Genomic DNA, 20002 nt, shown 5'->3' on the forward strand with positions numbered 1-20002 from the left:
AATTGTTACCCCATGGAATATGGTCCAGAGACTTCAAAGGGTCCCGTTTTACTTGCCTGCACTATTGATCTTGGTGCTGGCAACTGCCAGGTTAATCAATCTGAATATATATTCAACTGGCATCTTGTATCTTCTTTCCTGACAAGTGCTGTTGCTACTACCCCAATTTCGATTACAGCTGCGAGTAAAAATTCATAAATATTAAATATATGTAATCTAAAATATAGCCTCTTTATTTCTAATAGCAATAACTAAGGTATTTTTTTCCACCCACTAATTTAACTATAGACAACTCCCTGCTAGTTCTTCAACACATTTTAGAAGAGACCAAAGAACAGACTTGTGCCTGCGTGTCCCCAGCCTTTATTTCTGAAAACATGAAGGTTTCTCTGGTCCTTTCCTCCTCCCCTCAGCCCAGGGCGCGGTGTTCGCTGCCCTGCTGCGATGGAAGCCCGCGGGGGAGGCAGGTCCCTTCCCACCCCTCCCCTCTGTGCGGGTTCCGGTGGTACCTCAAACATTTATTTTCCCACAAACACAGAAACGGGGCCCGCACTGGGCCCGCGTCCCGCACACGGCCCGGCCTCGCCGGCCCAACATGGCGGCGGGGCCCTCGCGGTCACGTGAGGCCGGCGCGCGGTGACGTCAGGGCCCCGTGAGCGGAAGTTGTCGGGGAGGCGGAAGCGGGCGCGGGAGGCGGCGGGGCCCATTAAAGCCGACGAGGCGTGCGGGGGGCGCAGCGATTGGGGTCGGGCCGCGGCGGCAGCACCAGGTGAGCCCGGCGGCACCGCGGGGCCCGCGTGCTGCCGAAGGGGATGGGGGCGGCGGCCTCGCCCCGGGTGAGGGGAGCCGCTTGCGGCCCCTCCCCGGCACCGGGGGGCCCGCGGTGGGGAGGTGGCGGGGGCGGCGCTGTCTCGGTGCTCCCGGCCGGCTCCGCACCGGGGCCCGGCTCGTTTGCCCGCCCCGAGGCGGGCCCAGGCGGTCGCGCTGCCGGCGCCGAGCTCCCTGGAGCCGGGCCCGGCACTGCCCTCGGGACAATACAGGGGGGGGTCTCCCCGGGAAGGGGCTCCTCCCCGAGGGCCTTTCCCGGGATGCGCGTTTCGCCAGGCCTTTGTGGAGCCTCCTCTGCTGAAAGGCTCGCAGAGGCCCGAGCAATGCCTCCCGGGGAGGGAGCGCATTGTCTGTGGCGTGTGGAGCTGCTGTGTAGCTCCTCACGAAGCCTGAAGAGGCTCCGGGGCAGCCGGTGGCCGAACGAGGGCCGGGGCCGTGGCGGGGCGCTGGGTCGGGACGGTGAAGCGCTGCTCTGGGGGTCGGTGGGGATTGCTTTTAACATGAACCGGCAGCCTCGGGAGCAATTAATCGGACCAAAGAGGCGGCCGAGGAGACTGGCAGTTATTGCGAAAGTAGCTGTTGGTGTGTGTAAAGCCTGAGTCAGTCCTAAGAAGTATTAGAGTGGATGTTAGAAGTGCTTTTGTCTGTAAGTGTATAATAAAGTAAATTAACTGATAGCTGCATTATTAGTTTCCGTATATATATATATGTAGATTAACAAATATGGAAATGCTCGATGGTTGTATTTAAGACAATTGCACTCCTTGTAAATAGAGGGGTTATTTTAGTAGTAAAAAGGCGGTTTTAATCTGAAGTAGGATAGGTAACTTCAGCATCAAAATGAGTATGTCTCACTTAGTAACTCCAAGCCTTTTGTTCTCAAAGCTGGAGATTTCAGCATTATCTCCTGGAAAAGTAGAAGTGTTTGCTGATAAGCAGAGCTGTTGTGACCTGTGTATGAGGTTTTTATATGTAAACTGAGAACACATGACAGAACGAAGTCTTCCCAGCTATAAGCAAGCTGATCTTTCTTTGATACTTGCCAGCATGGAACCTTTAAAGTTTCCAGTACTTGTCACCGGCTGGCCTGTGCCTAACACTCTGTGTCCATGTAGAAATTGGGGCTGTGGGAAGTGGCGAATTCTCTTTTTAGGGGAATGGTACTTAAGTACCTATGCCACGGTGTTTGGCTGGCTGTGACTTGAAGGCTGTGGTGGTACCAGTGGTGTGTGAATAGAAGCTGCAGCCTGGCTGTGCTTCCAGTAGAACCAGGCTGCTGGAGTCGGTGTACCCTGCTCTCTCAGGAGCTGAATCTGAGGTTAAAGTGGGTGGAGTCATTTGAATATTCCTTGTTAAATAATCAAGGCTCCGTTGCTGTACTTACTCAGGAAGAACAAGTATACTTGTCTCTCCCCCTCCCCCTTGTGACTCCGACAGCTGACTGAACACATGACTTGCCCTCCATGCACTAATGAGTGGACCCACCATGCCTGGCCTGAGTCCTCAGAATTAAAGCAGCTCTAATACTGTTAACTTTCAAGCGCTGCCTTTTTTAGTTTTGTTTTATTTGTTTTGGGTTTTTTTCCTTTTTTCTTTGTGCTGTTATATTAATGCTCTACATCTGGTGTAGAAAAGCTGTTAAGATGGGTTAATCTGACCCCTCTAAAAGGAAAACTTCTGAAATCTGATAGCAGTTTCTTGTTCTCCCAATGTGCAGTGCAAAATATAACTGATAAGATGGAAAGGAGTAACTGTGTTAAACGTTCTTCTTCCCTGTGGTGTCATGCAGTGGTCCCTGTCCTCAAACTCAAATACCCTGATAATAGTTCAGCACAGAATCAGAATATTCCAAGTTGGAAGGGACACACAAGGATCATTGCAGTTCAATTCGTGGCTGTGTACAGGACACCTCCAACAATCCCACCATGTGCCTGAGAGTGTTGCTCAAGTGCTCTTGAGCTCTGTTAGGTGTGGAGCCATGACCACTTCCCTGGGGAGCCTGTTCCAGTGCCCAGCCACCCTTTGGGTAAAGAACTTTTTCCCTATATCCAGCCTAAACCTGCTTCAACAAAGCTTCATGCTGTTCTCTTAGTCCTGTCACTGGTCACCAGAGTGCCAAGTTAAGGATTTAAATAACTGTGTTGCAGAGTCTGCACTACAGGTATCTTGGCCCTCCTGCTAAAGCCAGGGAATCAGACTCTTTGAGTAGCACAGACATGTCACAACATTGATAAATCCTTAACTGAAGTGGAGAATGTTCAAGCTCTGCTCTGAAGTGACCTGGGGAAGATACAACTTTGCTTGGTTTGCTACTCAGAATGAAAGCTTGTAAGCAGGAGGGTTACCAGATTTATTTTCTGCAGCACCTTCTTAAAGCTCGTGTTTTAAGACAATTGTGTTGGAAGGTTGTGAGAATTACCTGTTGGAGTAAATCTCTGGCAAAGCTTGTCCTTGAGGAAACATGACAATTACAATCAAACCATCTGTGCAAAACTATAAATAGCTCTGTCTCTAACATGTATGGGATTTTGGTCTGACTTCTGTGTGAAAATGAGACTAGTTTATGCAGAACTTAACATTTGGCTGTAAACAAAATTGTCTGTGCTTGATTAGGGTGTGTTTTTAAATGCTGCATCATGAGAGAGGGTTTGCAGGTACCTGGCTTGAGAATAAGGGCTATAAATAGGGCACTTGGATGTTTGCATTCTCTGAAACTGGTAGATGATGTGGGTTCACAGGTACTCACAGGCATGTCCCTGCCTCTAGAATACAGCAATTTTGTTAGTAACTGAAGTAAATTGAGCCTTTGTGAAACAAGTACAGAACCCTCACCTTGTATGTTACCAGTGTTTCCTTATGTCTTCTGGTCTTCTCCTTAGCTATGACCTGACCTACTCTGAAGTCCCTGTTACCAAGGCCTGATGGAGCTAAGATTCTCTTGCAGAGCAGTAGAGTAGTTTAAAGCTTGTTGCTTCCTTAGAAGGAAGTCCAGCTAAGACCTTAGCTAAATGCTGAACTTGGTTGGGCACTAGCATGTGCTACTTGTCTGACAGCAGTCTAGCATCCTTCAGATGCTGAAGTACTTCATTCTTGCACACCATTGTCTTGATAATTGCAGTTTAATTGCCTGATGAGTTAGAGTTGAGTTGGCTTCCTTCTGCAGCTTCCTAAAACTATCTTTTGTAGTTGCTGTGTAACAGTCTGCCTTCAGATATAGCTGTGATCGGAGATTGTGGGGATAAAAGGGTCGCTCTCTGCAGCATCAATCCAAACACGTGCTGTGCATCTCAAAATGGAATTAGGTATGGATAATTAATGGAATGACAATAGTTAATATACCATGCTTAGCTCTGCAGTGAGGGGCTCGATCGAAGGTCCCATTTCTCTTTAAATGCACCTTGAATAAAGCTTGCAAATGAGCGCTCAAGGTCAGGAACTGCACATGTGCTGCTCAGAAATAGCAGGCGGTGAAGGGATACCCCTGTGTCACATGGTTCCCCTCTGGCTCCCGGCTTGTTGCTTTTGCTCTCTGTTGGTGGGGATGCAGCTCTCGAGCCCAGCGTGCTGCTGCATTTTGTGCTGGCGGAGATCTGCCTTGGTGATGTCATCGCTGCTGTGAGCGCTGCTCCTGCGAGGCTGCTCCTCCTCTCCGGTGCCAGCAACCAGCGCTCTGTCTGTGGGAGAGCTTTGTCAACACTGCTGTTGCTACCTCATGGTCAATGACCCTGGGGAGGGAAGCAAGCTCATCAAGGCCACTGGAGTGTGTTGATTTGCAGCTGATCTCAAATAGCCTTGACTTCCCTTACCAGGAAACCTGTTATTGGGGCCACGGCTGCCTTCACAGGGCAGTGAAGCTTCAGGAGGGGGTGCACTGCCTTTGAGATGGGATTGAAGTGTAAACCTATGGCACAGATTTCTATCTGTATGATTTAAAGGCACTTGATATAGTGAGTGATTTGCTCTTTCTTCTGTATAACCACTTAAAATGCCAATTTAAGGTGACTAATTGTGTCTCACTATACTTGCATGAGTTTCAAGCAGAAATTGTTAAATGAAATTGAGTAGATCCTCTTAATTTTTCTTGAGTCTGTCCTATATACTCTAACTTCTGTCATTTGACAGACAAGGTGGACTAGTGAAGTGGTGAACAAAAGTGGAGGCCAGCAGCTGGAGCTGCCTTTGGAGCCAACCTGCCTGGAGTACCTGGACCTTGGTTATTGGGGCTACCAGTTTATCTAACAAGTCTGTGCTGAGCCCTTGAACTCTTTCCAGCTGGAAGCAGAATCCTCTTCAAAGTAACCTGCTTGGTGCTTGTCTCCCTCAAGTGGGCTGAGTCACTCGGCTCCCAGACATGGGTAATGATATCTGGAGTCCAAACTGGCACGGTGGTGACAGTATCTCGAGCATGAGCAGTGAGATGGTTTTAGCTGAAACATGCCTAAGCCTGAACCTTTCCCCCTGCCTAACAAGATGGCATTTGCCCACAGAGTCCTCTTAATCTCACCATGCAAGTGAGGTTTTTATCAGACCTTTGTGGCACTTCATCAAGAGAATAGGTGACATGGCAAAGTATTGATGCAGGATCTATGCAAGAGGTATGAGGGTATGAAGTATGAGTGTGAAACTGAGTATCCGCAGTAGGAATTCCTTGTTAGTCACTGACTCAGCTGTCATGGCAAGCTACATGTTACACTCCCATCCTGGTACTGAAATACTTGTCCTTCCTGCTCTGCAAGCCACATTAGCATAGTAAGAGGTATTGAGTGTGTGTAGGATCAAGGGTTCTGCTCACAGATCAAGGTGTAGTTCTTAGATTACAACCTGTCCCTAGAGAAAGTTTCCTCTCTAGAAGACTCTTTACTGAGAACAGGACCTCCTGGAAGGAGGAGTGAGGTTTTTGCCATTAGTGTTGGTCTGGTACTTCACTACATCTGCTAGTCTGCTAGTAGGAGCTCCCATCAGTATTTGTCCTGTCTCCTCTATCAGGCTTCTCATACTGCAGGACACACAATATTCACTCTCAGATCTGAATATCAGGTGTAAGTTACAGGATCTGGCAGACCTCCTAAGGGCTGTCATTTGACTTGGTCAAAGTCTCCTTTCAGTCTCTTGTTTCCTGCCCAGCCTCTAGGAACTGTGGCAGCCAGGAGTGGATAAACAAGGCTTGTTTACCACTGACAAGGTCTAAGATCTGTGGTTTGCTTACTACTGCAAAAGTTATCTATCTGTGTTTCTGAAACTGAAAGCATGACAGGAATGTGTGGAAACTTAGAAAGCTGTAGTCAAAACTAGAAATTAATCTGAGCACTTAAAAATACTGTCAGATATGGTAAAAATCTAACAACTCAACTGTTTGTCAGTGGCCTGGCTAACTTAGAATATTTTGAATTGGGCAGCCTTATCTTCTGGACACACAGATTAAAACTCAGCTGCCTCTGGCACTGTGCTTGTTTTATGGAAAGCAGTTAAGGGAATTGTCACTCAGGGTATAGCCTGATGTGAGAACTGTGCTGGGTTCTTGGTATTCATGTCAGGGTTACTAAAACTGTTGGGTGGCTCCACTAGCTGGGTGGCTACATGCCAAAAGGCTGACAGACACCGCTGTATAAACTGGACTGTATGAGCACTATAGCTGTGTTCCAGTTAGTTTAAGATTTATTTTACTGATTGGAAAGCTGTCCACCAAGGAGGCCGTTGTGGTAGAGGCATCATGGAAGCTGTGCTGGTGTAGCTGCAGCACTTTGTGTAGGCAAGGCCCTTAGTCAAGACACATGGCTTGTTGCCTAGTGTCTCCCAGCAGCCAGCTATGTGCTCAACTCTCCTCCCACATCCTGAGATTGTCTCCCCCAGGGCAGAATAGGGGAAGTTGAGCTTGCTCTGATAAAGGGGGAGGGGTGTTAAAGCAAGCTTGTCTGTTCCTGTAGCGGCTTCATCCTTGGGGGAAATCTGCTGGGAACTACCTGAAGTCCTGTAGGATTCAACAGGGGAGCTGCTCCTTCCTGGAAGGTCAGGGCACAGCAATACTGATTCTTGAATGATGACATGATTTGAGCCTCCAAGAGAAGGGTAGCAGAAGATGCTTGCTATCAGTCTGTTAGGGTATGTCTGTCCAGTCCTGGGAGAAGGATATTTTGTGGTGTAAGGGCCGTTTAGCTGCTGGAGGAAAAGGTGGACTAAAACTTCAGGACTGGAAACATCCAGCTTTCAGTGAAGCTTCTGGGTATGGCTTTCTTGCACAGCTCTCTTCCTATAGCTGAAGCCTTCTACTTCAGCAGCCCTGGCTTTCTTCCTGGGAATCCTGGTCTTGTTAGTGTGTGGCATTAGCTCCAAAAGGATCTTCCTGGACTCCTCTCCTGCCACAGCTACAGTCTCCCATACCTGCTACCTGCTGTGAAGATGATGGAAATCATCCTCAGGTTATCGAGGAGCAAAGTGATCCACCCAAGGTGGCTGCCCAGCATAGCTGACTGCATCCCTGGGGACATTTCCTTCACTCCCTTCCCTCCACCCCTTTGGCTCAGGGTGCTTATCACCTGGAAGATCCTATGCGTGCTCCTGTGATCTTAGGCTAAGCAGCAGCCTGGGCAAAGCAGTGTTCCTGTAGACAGCAAGAAATGTCTTCCAGACCTTTCCCACTGCTCCTAAGCACACTGTTGGTCTGATTGAACATGGAGAAACATCTGCCATGGTACTGTAAGCAAAGGCATTTTCATGCTTGTTTTGCCCCCACTTGCAAACCATGTAGTCAGATCAACATGATGCCTCCTCGTGAGAAGGTGGCTGTTGTGATGTCTAAACCAGTAGAGATTAGAGATCAGTTTTTGGCACTAGAGGTGAGGTCTAGTCCTATGTAGTTTGGACTTTTCTAGCATAGAGTCACAATTCGTTATGGCAGCTTTACAGCCAAAAATCTTGTTCAGTTCCACAATTGGTATTTAAACTTTGTGCAGCATAGGACAACTCTGATCTGGAGAAATGCCAGGAGGTGTAACAGGGCTGTGAATCAGTGAGGCTTGGACTGAAGAGCTTGGCTTTGAGAACTTGGGCTTTGAGCGTGACTGATCATATGCATCAGTGCCTCTCAGAAATGCAGTGCTCTCCAAATCTCAGCCCTAGGGGAGCTACAGCTGAGCTGAGATCTCAGGCAGGGCAGACCCCCTCTCATGTGCAAGTCCTGTGATTTCATTGCAGACATGGCTCCTACCAGTGGCATTGCTTCTGCCTTCCCTGTGTTGTCTGGACTCTGGCAAGCTGGATGTTGGCATGTCCTCTTCCAGTGAGTTCTGAGTCCTTGCCCACATCAGGGATGTGTGGTAGAGCCTTCAGCTGAGGATTGAGGGGATGTCCTGAGGCAAGCTAAAACCTTACTACCACTGATAGGAGTGTCTTACCCAGCACTGTCTCTGGAGCTTCCTTGATCACACCAAGAACCTATTATGTTCAAAACTGTTCTAAAGCTTCTGTTTCCCAGCTGGGTTTTCTGCCTTTTCTCCAAGCTGCATGTTGCCCCATCATTCTCTTCCTTTAGCACAGAACTGTCTTAAGAGCATGTTACCCATGAACAGGATGCAGCAGAATATTTGTGTAGGCCTGGTGTCAGCTCCATCTGGGAGCTACTTCAGACCATGTCAGCTGGCTTTTAGCACTCACGCTGGTTTGGTGCCCATGTTGAAGCAGACAGTGAACAGAGCTTGCAGCCATGTTGCTGAGCTGGTGCTGGTTCCTGAGCTTTGCTCGGTTCTAGAGCAACCGCTCCAGCGCTGGAGGCTGCAACTCCACCCTCAAAAGGAGGTGCAAACTTACTGCAGACAGCTGTAGTCTAAAAAGCCAATTCCTCTGGGATACTGAAACATGTTCTGAGGTTCTATTTTGATCTGAGCCATGTCAGTGTGCTAGCAGGCATCTGAAGCTCTAGGGTGTTCTTCAAGAAGGTGAAGCTCTTGGCATAGAGCTCTCAGATGGGGGTAGGATATACTGGACAGCATATTTGCACCTGACAGCTTGCTATATAATGTTTTACACAAGGTATCAAAAATTAATTTGTAGCTGAGGCTTCCAGCTCTGTGAACAGAGGTAATTTCTGCCTCACAGGGCTGTCTGGGAAGGGTACCAACTGGACAGCAGCCTGCTCTTGGTGGAGCTGCAGTAAGTAGCAGGCAGCCGAGCTGCTCCTCTTGAGGCAGGAGTGAGGAGCTGTGCTTGAGCTTTTGGCTGGGTACCCGGAGGAGGGAATATATTGGTTAGAACAGCAACATAAATGTGTTGGGAAGAAGGAGGTGGAAATCAGTTTTGAGATGGTGTTGATAGAACAGCAGCTAGAGTGTACCCTTCAGTGAAGCTGTCAGAGGAATATCTTGCCAGCTGATTTTGGTGTGGGCTCTGCTTGAACTGACTGCTGCTCTGTGGTGCATCTGTGAGGCCTGAAGGCACCTCTTATTGTATGGACTGTAGGAGCCCATTGCCCTCACAAACAGCCTTTTTACAGACAGCAGTTCTTGCAAGTACTCAGCCTGAATGACAAGATGTTCCTGTTTTCTGTTTTAGACGCAAGTGTCCCCACTAAATGTGAGGCTTTCCTTGATGGTATCTTCCAGTGAGCTGGAGAAGCTGAGCTCCTAGTAGTCCTGTTGTGGGAGTGGAAGGGAGTACTGTCCTGCTCGTGCAGCCTTTGTCAGTGCAAGATTCAACCTACTGTTTAACTTCCTATACTTGTGTTGTAGTCATCAATGTGAGGATGCTGGATACATGCTCTACCTGTAGAGCACCCAAGTTTGGTAAGGAAAATATGCAGGCTCTGTAGCAGTCAAAAACATCAAAGGCAGACTTATTTCTAGTTTCTTCCTTGAAGGTAGCTTGGCATCTCTTAAGCCATGTTGATATGAAATTAATAGCCCCTGCTGATTGTCCTCTGGCTACTGCTGTGCTTTTGCCCAGCTGAAAAGATAGGACTTCTGTCCTCCTTGTGCGCTGTTGTGTCACTCTCAGGAGAATGCAAGTGACACGTTAAAGGTTGGTATCTGTTGGTCTCAGATTTGTGTTGAACTGCTCAGGCAGTTACTTGTAGCTTTGTATTGGCTGGCATCGTGTTAGCAATGTCTGTGTGACTGGCTAGTGGGAACCAAGATGTTGTTGAATTGTAACTGGTAAAGCATGTTCAGCCCAGTCTGGGGCTCTACTGCAGTTGGAGTTTGAGGCTTCAGTACTAAGGGTGTCTGTACCACTTGGACATTTTGCAACCAGGAACTGTGATTCTGGTCAACTAATTGCCATAACAGGCTATGCATTTTCTCAGGATGAGGCCTTGCTTTTTCAGAGTAGCTGAAAAATTGGAGCAAATTCGTGTATCTACTCAAAGCTTTAGCTAAACTATGGCAAGGTACAGTGTGACCAGGGGGCAAGTGGTATGTGCCAGGCTGTTTGGTGTGCTTTGCCCTCTAAAAACAGGATAAACATTTGGTGACCATCTCATTTCAGTGGCTGAAGATCTAAGACGACATAAGCCCTTGAGGGGCCAAATATGCTAGGGAACTTGCTACTTTTGAAAGGGAACTGGTTCAGTCTGACTGAGCTGGTCCTGAATCATATTTCCAGCTTCAGTTTCCTTGAAAAAATGCAGAACCCAGTAAAAGGGGAGGGAGGGAATAAAAATAGCTCTCTGTAGTACAGAGACATAATGGTCTGCAGCCTCCCCCATGCAAGAGAACATTTAGTAGAGGTGCTGTTTCTGTGTCAAAAGTGCACTTAGCTGCATTTTGGGACACTTTTCCTGCATTTCAGGGCAGAAGGTTCTTCCAGTCCACAAGGGCGGCTCTTGTCTGGTCACTGTGCTGAGTGTGTGGCAGTGTGTGGTAGCCCATAATGGAGACCTGATCTGTCCACATCAGCTTGTTCATGGTGGGTGTTTCTGCTAAAGGTCCTGTGGTATAGCGGGCTTATCAGCTCTGCTTAGCAGCCACAGCACCCAGAACAGAGCTGCAGTGCTTCTGGTTCAAATACACCTTTTTGTGGGACACCTGCTTACTCTTGTGCTGTATGCTGGGACAGGGGAGCAGAACTAGGCATCCATAAGTGCCACTCTGAGTTTAACTCTGCTCGATGCCTGCTGCCCTACCACTCTGTGCCTTGTTGGTGTGGTGTTAAATATTCCTGGCAGAGAGAGGACACAAGGCAAGAGGTGCTGTTCAACATCCTTATTTCAGTGCTGAGCTGGTTTCTGGTGGAAGGTGCAGGTGGCAGGCTGATAGCTGTAGGAACAGGGAACTCCTGGTCAAACATTCCAGCCTCTATAGACATGTTAGGATTGTGACTCAAACTGTTCAATAGCAAAGCTGAAACAGTAAAGACTGCTCAGCAACTTCAAAATTGGTATGGGTATGTTGCTGCTTAGGGAGCTGTGTCTTCCATGGAGGTGATATTCCCCTGAGGGCTGGATGCTTTCACACTAAAACTGTCCATGAGCAACTTAGAATGTTCCTTTTGCAAGGCCTGTTTCTGTAAAGCATAGCTAATCTGAGGTCTGGTGAGCCATCAATGCAAGCTACTACTGTTCTTTGCTTGTACCAACCCAATTAATATTAAAATGCCTGCATTGTGACTTGACACATGTGAACGTCTCTAAGGAATTCTTAACCATCCACTTCTGCTTTGAGTTAAAGCAGCTGTCTTAATATAGCAAGGGAAAGGATAGTTGTACTCTGAAGCAACAATTAGAGAAACCTAATTAGACTTGGCATAGGCTTTATTTGCTCTTGCATTTGAGCTGTAGTGCTATGAAGCTTCATAGGATGGGTTTTGACTCCTTCAGATCAGCTAAGCCAGTAACACTTGCAGGTCAGGTGTTAGGGATTTTCCCTTGCTGCTCCCACAGGTGAGCCTTAAAGGTAATAACAGTATTGTGGGAGAGAGTGTGCTATACCAGCTTAATTTTCTGAGGGTCAGCATATTTGTAATGGCTTGTTTGCTTAGAGGATAGGCATTAAAAATGGAGTGGAAGGACTCCTCTCCTGTTTTAGAGACAGCTGTGTCATTCCTTTGGCACTAGTTAAGCCAGGAGGAGGAATGATGCTGACTGGTCTCCTGGCTGATGTGGAGTGTCTGGTGGCTCCTGAGCAGGGCTGGCTGGGTGTGCTGCTGTAGGCTGTGTTCTGAGCAGTCATGCAGATGACCTCACTCCAAAAGATTTCATGCAGTGTGAAACAGAGCTGATGTCTTGAATCAAATCTTAACGAACAGGTTTTTCTTCATGATATCTCTGAAAAAGGAGGTGTTGTTCAGAAGTGCTCCCAGAAGTGGACACAAGCCCCATGTGAGCTCTCACACTCGCATCTGAAGGATGTGTGCCTCAAGAGGGTGCTGCTCTGGAGTAATTGTGTCAAATACCAGAGAGCAAGACAAGCTGCATTATATAGTGCAAAATAGTGCTGAGTCAGTGGGACCGCAGCCTATCTCAAGTCAACCAGTTTCTACATGACTTGAAGATGTGTTTCCTTGTTGTACTAAGCAAGGAATAACTGAAGCGTTCATCTGTTTATACCTGCAGTGAGAAGATTATTAAGAGGGCTTTGCCCATCAACTGGCTGGGCTTCAAGGCAGCATCAGTCAGGGCTGGTAGAACACGGGTGTGAGTCTGGTCAGTGTCCACTGCTGGTCCCTGGCAGGGCTGGAGTTCCTCACTGTCTCATGGCCCATACCAAATATGAAGCTGCAGCAGCTCCTCCTGTGCTGTGGCTCACATCCGTTGCCTCACCTGGGATGGAAGCCGAGGTTCTCACCTGACTGGTGCTGATGGGGCAGTGACAGCCCTTCACACTGCTGGGTAGCCTGTCAGCTATGACAAGAAGGCAGTGTCAGCTCTGACTCAGCCTGGCTTCCTATGTCTGCAGGTGGCTGCACAGCTGAGTTACTTCCAAGGCAATGAATCTTGACAGAGCAGTTTTCCCTCCCCTCATAGTGGGACTTCAGGCTATGTTGAACTTGGGAGATAAGCATCCAGTGTGATTTAGTGTTGCAATTTAGGGCTCTGCAAATCCCTCCCTAAGCATGAGAACTAATGCCAGCTTGTCCAAAGCTGCTTCAAATACCAGGAGTCAGTGAGCTGCAGCAGCAAGTGATACTGGAAACACTCCGAGGAAAATAGAAGCAGTTCCCAGAAGCATGCTGAGTTCTGGCACAGCCACTTCTGGGTGAGTTGTTTTCCTCTGTCCTGAGGAAATCAGGTGACTTGCACTGGACCTGAACCTATGCAGATGTTTGTCATGACAGTTCAGTGTACACAGCTGTCTTTAAGCAGTTTTAAAGCTCTGTGCACTTGCTTCTTGCTCCATCTGGGCTGCTTGTGCTGCAAAAGTCTCTGGCTTGGTTGGCAAAAGTGTCACTTGTTACATGCTTTGCAAATGCAGGAGATGCAGACTGCTTGAAGGAGCTTCTGTGGCCTGTTCTCCCCATGGCTATAGGAGAGACAAGCTATGGTGTGTGGATCTTGGCAAGAGCAGAAGCAGAACTAAATGTTGGTGTTGTTGACAGCTTTCAGCTGGTTCTATCTCGGTGAGCATAGCTGGGCTGCCAGTTGGATCAGTGAACTATGCAGTCCACTGGAAGAAGAGAGGTGTTTGCAGGAGAAATTGTCCTGCACATGCTCTCTGGCATCTGCTAACACCCATCTAAGGGTAGCATGAGCCCTGTTGGTGACCTGTCACTGCTGCTCACACCACAGCCCCTGGCTGTTATCTCCTTAGCACTGAGCCCTGTTTAGATGCATCTCAAGGATCTCATGAGTTTATGGAGGAAAAAACCCAGAAGGGCCAAAGACCAGCTAGCACTTATCTGGCTTCTGCTGTAAAAGGCAATAAAAAGTGTTTTTATACATTAGGGACAAAAGGAGAGCTAAGGGGAATGAATCCACATCCTTTATTGGATGTGGAGGGAAACATAGTGACAAAGGATGAGGAAAAGGTCTGCTACATGACTTAGACACAAACTCAAGACTCTGTGGGTGGATGCTGAGGGAACTGGTGGAAGTGCTCCCTGGGCCCCTTTCAATCCAGGTGGTCTAGGTCAATGGTGGAATCACCATTCCTGGAGGTGTTTAAAAGTCATGTAGTTGTGGCACTGAGGGACATGGGTTAGTGGTGGCTTGGCAGTGCTGGGTTAATGGTTGAACCCATTGGATGATTCTAGAGGCCTTTTCCAACCCTGTGACTGTGAGCTGGGTGCAGTCCAGCAAGGTGTAGCTGTAGGTGCATCACTACTACAGTGGCTGCAGGGGTGCTCCTTCAGCTTCTGCAGCATTCACTGGCAGCAAAGGCTAAAGCACTTCATGTCTTCTAACCCTCAAAGCTTGAGATTATTAAGATCTTTTGGAACTGGACTGCATCTAGTAAGAGGGCTTTTACAGCTTGGAGCCTCCTGTAGTAGTGGGGTGAAGTGGGTGCAGTTATCTAGCACCTTAGGCTGTTGTGTATGCCGGGAAGCACATAGGATCAAGCTGCTTGGAAGACATAAATCCCTGCTGTAGAAGCAAAGGCCTCCTTAGCTGTGAAAATCAGGAATAGCTCCTGAAGAGTAGGAGTTGTGTGCTGCAATGAATGTGGTGTAGCAAGATGGGAATTTTAGGGTAAGCAAGTCCATAAATAAGGGTTTAATACCAAAGCCTGTTTTCAAGGATCTTCGAAGTCAAGTAGCACAGCTATAACTCATCATCTAACGGAGTAGATGACCATCAGTAGGTTGAATGTTGACGTTTGTCACTGTAACCTTATTACACCAAAGCTGAGGTGGCAGTAGTCAGCCTCCTGTGCCCTCAGAGAAGCCACAGAGTCTGGTAGCAGTTTGCTTTGTAAGCCAGCTGCCCTGTGTGGCTGTTGCAGCTGCTTCAACCACAGCACATCCTTGGGATTCAGTACTTTCACAAAGCACAGCTGCTAGAGAAAGCTACCACTTATCCAAGCTCATGATGGAGGAAATGTTTCTCTTTTTTTGTTCCATATATTTTGCTGGGAAACTACTGAACAGCACAAAAAAGCTTGCGTGGTATTAAACACTTGCCTGCTTACCTCTCACTTTGTGGCATGTGTAAGAATTACTAGCCTATGGTGGGAGCGGGTATGATTTACTGCACTGCCTCAAGTCAAGGGAGATGGCCTGTGCCAGTATATCTACTAAAAGGCCTGGAAATAGGATTCAGAAGGGTCTTGATAAAGGACAGGCACTCAGCTCATCTCCCTCTTGGTATTAAATTGCCACTACTGGTCTGACATGGGCCAGCCTGTACAGTGGGCAGACACCTGGTTAGTGCTGAGTGTAGCCTTGAATTGGAGTCTGGTTTCAGGAGTGCTGGGCCCTGCCTGTTGCTGGCTCCTTGCTGGGAGTCAGGTTTCTCAGACTCTAAACTTGCTGCTTGCTTTCTTGAGGAATGACATAACTAATGCTTTGTGATGGGATTGTTCTTCCTTTCTAGTGTGAAAGATGACGTCTAGGAAGAAAGTGTTACTGAAAGTCATCATCCTTGGAGACTCTGGGTAAGTGGAAGAGCCTTTAAGATGCTAATCTGTATCTGGCTAGAGCAGTGCTCTTGACTAGTGGGAGCCTGAGTGCACTGTAAGAAATCAGCAGTGCTGGGAGGAGAGATTTTACAGCCCCTGATAGCTGTGTTACCTCACAGGTCTAAGAACTCTTCACTGCCCTCTGTCCTGAATGTGTCCCTGTAGTCTAGTGTCTTGAAGTCCTGCCACAATATTAAATGGGGAAAGTATGGTGGGCAGACCACTGGAGTAGCAGAATTTAATAGCTTTCTGCAAGGAGGACATGTGCTGTTGGAATGTGTGTTTCACTTAAAAAATCTTCTAAAAAATAAAAACCACAAAAAACCACTAGTAAGTGTTCTTAAGTGACTTCTTAAAACTGTCAGAGACATAGTCTGTACCAAGCCATCTGCTTTGCTTCTCTGGGCTGGCTGGAGCCTGCCCCTTGCAGTGAAAGGCTTTGCTCTGTGCTCTCAGCAAGGAGTCTGCTCTGCTGTCACAGGTTACTTGCTGTGCAGGCTGTAACCTGATTCCCATGACATAAGGCTTATTTATACCACTGTCCCCAGCAAGCTGTTGTTCAGGGAGTGTTTCTCAGCCACACAGAGGGCATGTGAGCCTCTAAGCTTGCTCTCTGGGGAGGATCTCCACCTCTGGGTGCCTAGCAGATGTGTCTGTGAGCTGTTGCCATCTGAGATTGTCTGTTCTTCCTCCTCCTCCTCCTGCAGAGGCTGAAGATTACTGTTTGTGATGGGTTTCTCTGAAGCATTTCATCTTCCAAAATTGCCTTTATGATCATAATGTCTGCTCCTTACCAAGGATCAGACTAGTGATGGGGGAGCAAGGTTTCTCAGGATGTAATCCTTTGTATCCTTGGGTAGCTAATGCTCCTACTCAGCTGGTGCCTCAACATCTCTTGGTGTGCAGGCCCCTTCTTGCAGAATTGGGTGCTTCTTCCCTGGTTGAAAGGGCAGGAGGTTATGGAAAGAAAGTGAAGGGCACTGGAATGTTCTCTTCAGGGTGGTTAACTCAAACATTGTTGTAGAAACAGCCTACCAAGTCTTTCTTTTTGTGTTCCTGTGCAGGGTGGGAAAGACATCACTCATGAACCAGTATGTGAACAAGAAATTCAGTAACCAGTACAAGGCTACGATAGGTGCAGACTTCCTGACAAAAGAGGTGATGGTGGATGACAGGCTAGTGACAATGCAGGTAAGGAGGGACTCTGCTCCCTGCTGCAAGGGGTGCCTTCACCCCACTTGTGTGGAAGCATCTGCCCTGCTGCAGCCCACAGTGGTGTAGGGGTCAGAGTACTGGGTGTGAATCTTGTTGACACTGAAATTGTTAGACATAAGTGCTTCTGGCCTTCTCTACAAAATTTTGCCTGGGCTGAACAAGGGAAGGCAAAGATTAATCTGGGTTCAGCCAAGAGCAGCTTTGCTAGGCCCTGTTTAAAAAGCTGCATTTGGTACTGTCAGTAAACTAGATCTTTTAGAAATATTCACTTTCCTAGGGTTCAAGAACTGGAAAGGGCTGGGAAAGGACTCCCTAGGTCAACCACTTGTGTTGCCCCAAGTCCTATGGGTGTGGTGTTAACCTGCCAGCCTGCTTATGTCTCTGGTATCTGAAGCTTTCATCTCTCCATGGTGAAACTGACTGCAAGGCAGCAAAAGCTGCAGCCATCAGAGAGTTGTTTGGACTCTGTTGGTACCCAGTGTGTCCAAGCACTTCAGGCAGGTCACCTGCTGACTCTAATACCCATGTCCTGCTTGCCCAGAACAAGGATATGTCCTCGGCTGAGGCTGAACACAAAAAGGGTCAACTATCTTTAGAAGGTGTTTCTGGCTCTTGATGCTTAGTGCCTACAGAAATTCCCAAGCCTTCAGGTGCTGCTATCTGCCTAGCTGGGGACTACATATGCCTGGTGGGGAGTTTTGGAATTAATGCCCTAATTGCAGACTGACTGTGTCAGAGCAGAGCTGGCTTATCTGCCCTGTCTTTTGCTCCAGATATGGGATACAGCAGGCCAAGAACGGTTTCAGTCTCTGGGAGTTGCCTTCTACAGGGGAGCAGACTGCTGTGTGCTGGTGTTTGATGTCACGGCCCCCAACACATTCAAAACCCTAGACAGCTGGAGGGACGAATTCCTCATTCAGGCCAGTCCAAGGGATCCTGAGAACTTTCCTTTTGTTGTGCTGGGAAACAAGATTGACCTAGAAAACAGACAAGTGAGTACTGGGCCTTGGTAACCTCCTCTTGAGAAATTGCTGGAGTGGGAAACCTTGTAGGAACCACGGGAGGGTTATCTGAGAAATGGGAGTGGGAGGTGCCTGAGAGTGGCTCAGATGTTGTCTGCCACCAGAGAAGGGTTTCCTGTGCCTGGAGAGGTCAGACCCCTGTGCACAGCATGCTCCTGCCCACTGGTGGAAGGATTGCAGCAGCTTCCTGGGGAGGTGTGGGCAGAGGAGCTGTTTGTCCTCCCCCAGATGTGCTGATGGTCCTATAGGAGCAAGCCAGTGCTCTGTGCTTTCATCTCCCTGGGGCATGGTGCTCCTTGCCCTGGGACTGGGTCTGTCTGGTGGTGGGCAGTGGTCTCCTATGTTCTGTATCAAGGCTGCAGCTTTGATGAGGTCAGAGCTGCTCAGGTTGGATATGAGGTGTCTTTGGCCTTGCTCTGAAAATAAAACCCCTCCCTGCATAGCAGAAGGTCGTGATGCTGCTCTCTGTCCACCCAGGTCACCACAAAACGGGCACAAGCCTGGTGCTACAGTAAAAACAACATCCCCTACTTTGAAACCAGTGCCAAGGAGGCCATTAACGTGGAACAAGCTTTCCAGACGATTGCACGAAATGCACTTAAACAGGTAGGGAGGGGGCCAGTGTGCAGCCCTGTGCTGGTGCTGTGGGCAGCCTGGGGTTCACCCCCAGCCTGCCCTAGCCAAGAGCAGCTCCTTGCATGCTGGGAACTGTCTGCAGAGCTGTGGCATTAACTCCTCCTTCTCTCCCACTAGGAAACCGAAGTGGAGCTTTACAATGAATTCCCTGAACCCATCAAACTAGACAAGACTGACCGAGCGAAGGCTTCTGCGGAGAGCTGCAGCTGCTGAGGGGAGAGGGAGGGGTTGAGCACAGTCCTTCACAAATGAGTATCACACTTAGGCCTTCAAACACATAGCCCCTCTTCTGTGTTTAAAATGAAATTAAAAAAAAAAAAAAATTGCATCTCCAGCTGCCAAAATCCACCCATCTCCCATGAGCATCTGAGTCCTGCACTTCAGAGCTCATGTCCCTACACCATCCACATCACACTTCATGGTAACAGACCTTTCTCTTAGTTTAAAATGGAAACTCTTATGTATGTTTGGAACTGAATCTAATTCCGGGTGTCCAATGGAGAGAAACTGTTTACAGGTAATCTGTGTAACAAGTTACATACATTTTTAACTGTCTCGTGTTTTCCCCTGTGAAGGCTGCAACTGGAAAGGCTGATTACCCATAGTTCATTGCAAGCTCAGCACTCAGTCTGACTAGGTTGAGTTTTGTATGTATCTCTGTTAATGCTTGTTACTTTTAACTAATCAGATCTTTTTACAGTATCCATGTATTATGTAATGCTTCTTTAGGAAAAATCTTATAGTACATGTTAATATATGCAACCAATTAAAAATGTATAAATTAGTGTAAAATTCCTGAATTACATGTTCAAGTACTGAAACACAGGTTGTGTAGAAAGTGAGGAGGACACTTGTGACCTGCAGTGTGCTAGCAACGCAGAGTCCAGATAGAGGAGGTATTCTGTACAGTAGAGATGAACCTATGTAAGCCTTCTTGTTTTGAGGCCAAAAAGGCTTCATCTTCTGGAAAAATCTGTCTGGCTTCCTTGTATCTAAATTCTCAGATTTGCATAACAGCATTGATATGCACACTGGATTATTGGATTTAAAATTAAATACGGCTATGAAATGACCTCATTTGTTCACCTCCCCTACTGCTTAACTCCTAACATCCTGGAGCGAGCGTGAGGAGCCGGAGCTGAGGTGTCCCTGTGGCTCTTTGTGCTGTGGAAGGAGCTCTTCTCCCACCTGGGGTGTGGTAGCTGTTTCTTGATGAATGACCTGGACTACAAATCTTCCCTTTCTTCTTACTGACTGCTAATCTGGATTTTTGGTATGGAAAAACTTGTCAATCTAGTCCCTTTCCTCTCTTCCTTTCTTCCTGGTATTTGTTCTTGCGTTTGTAGCTTGCTTAAATGGAGCCCTTCTACCTGTTTTCCAGAGGTCTACATTCTAGTACGTAGGGTGAGCTCTTATGTAAAGAGACAAACATGATGCCAATAAACTTAACAAGAACAAACCTTCTTGTTTATTCCTGTTTCTGACTCTCTTTTTTTTCCTCCACTAACATGCTTTCTTTCCTCTGTTCAGTCACCATTCCAGCAAGCCAATGCCTGCTATAACTGAAGGACATTTGTGCTTCTTCCTCACTATAAAGTTTGTGTCTTCCAGATTGCTTTTTGAGAGTGGGGTGAGCTGTCCCTGCTTGCTTGGCTGGGGCACTGCTAGAGAGTTACCCCTCTGCTTCTCTGGAAGCTGCTTGCAGGGACAGGAATGGTGCTGGATCAGATCCCTCAGTGAGCACAGTCCTTCGGCCGTGCT

At 47.8% G+C, this 20002-nt stretch overlaps 1 protein-coding gene across 1 annotated transcript; it reads left to right on the forward strand.

Moving 5' to 3' along the window:
• Nucleotides 1–663: 663 nt before the first annotated feature.
• RAB7A (RAB7A, member RAS oncogene family) lies at nucleotides 664–19700 on the forward strand. Its single transcript, XM_032120491.1, has 6 exons — nucleotides 664–769; nucleotides 15284–15344; nucleotides 16433–16559; nucleotides 17357–17575; nucleotides 18083–18211; nucleotides 18359–19700. Exons 2-6 carry the CDS (start codon nucleotides 15292–15294, stop codon nucleotides 18452–18454), a joined length of 624 nt encoding a protein of 207 aa, XP_031976382.1. The 5' UTR covers nucleotides 664–769; nucleotides 15284–15291; the 3' UTR covers nucleotides 18455–19700.
• The last annotated feature ends 302 nt before the right edge of the window (nucleotides 19701–20002 follow it).

This window comes from Corvus moneduloides, chromosome 11 (genome assembly GCF_009650955.1).
Source record: "Corvus moneduloides isolate bCorMon1 chromosome 11, bCorMon1.pri, whole genome shotgun sequence".
NCBI classification, from domain to species: Eukaryota; Metazoa; Chordata; class Aves; order Passeriformes; family Corvidae; genus Corvus; species Corvus moneduloides.

What these genes read in the sequence shown, in the direction of transcription:
- RAB7A (XM_032120491.1), top strand. Translation starts at nt 15,292, where the DNA reads ATGACGTCTAGGAAGAAAGTGTTACTGAAAGTCATCATCCTTGGAGAC. An exon ending in ATCATCCTTGGAGACTCTGG is followed by an intron (nt 15,345 to 16,432) that starts GTAAGTGGAAGA and finishes GTTCCTGTGCAG; the next exon opens with GGTGGGAAAGACATCACTCA. An exon ending in ACAGGCTAGTGACAATGCAG is followed by an intron (nt 16,560 to 17,356) that starts GTAAGGAGGGAC and finishes CTTTTGCTCCAG; the next exon opens with ATATGGGATACAGCAGGCCA.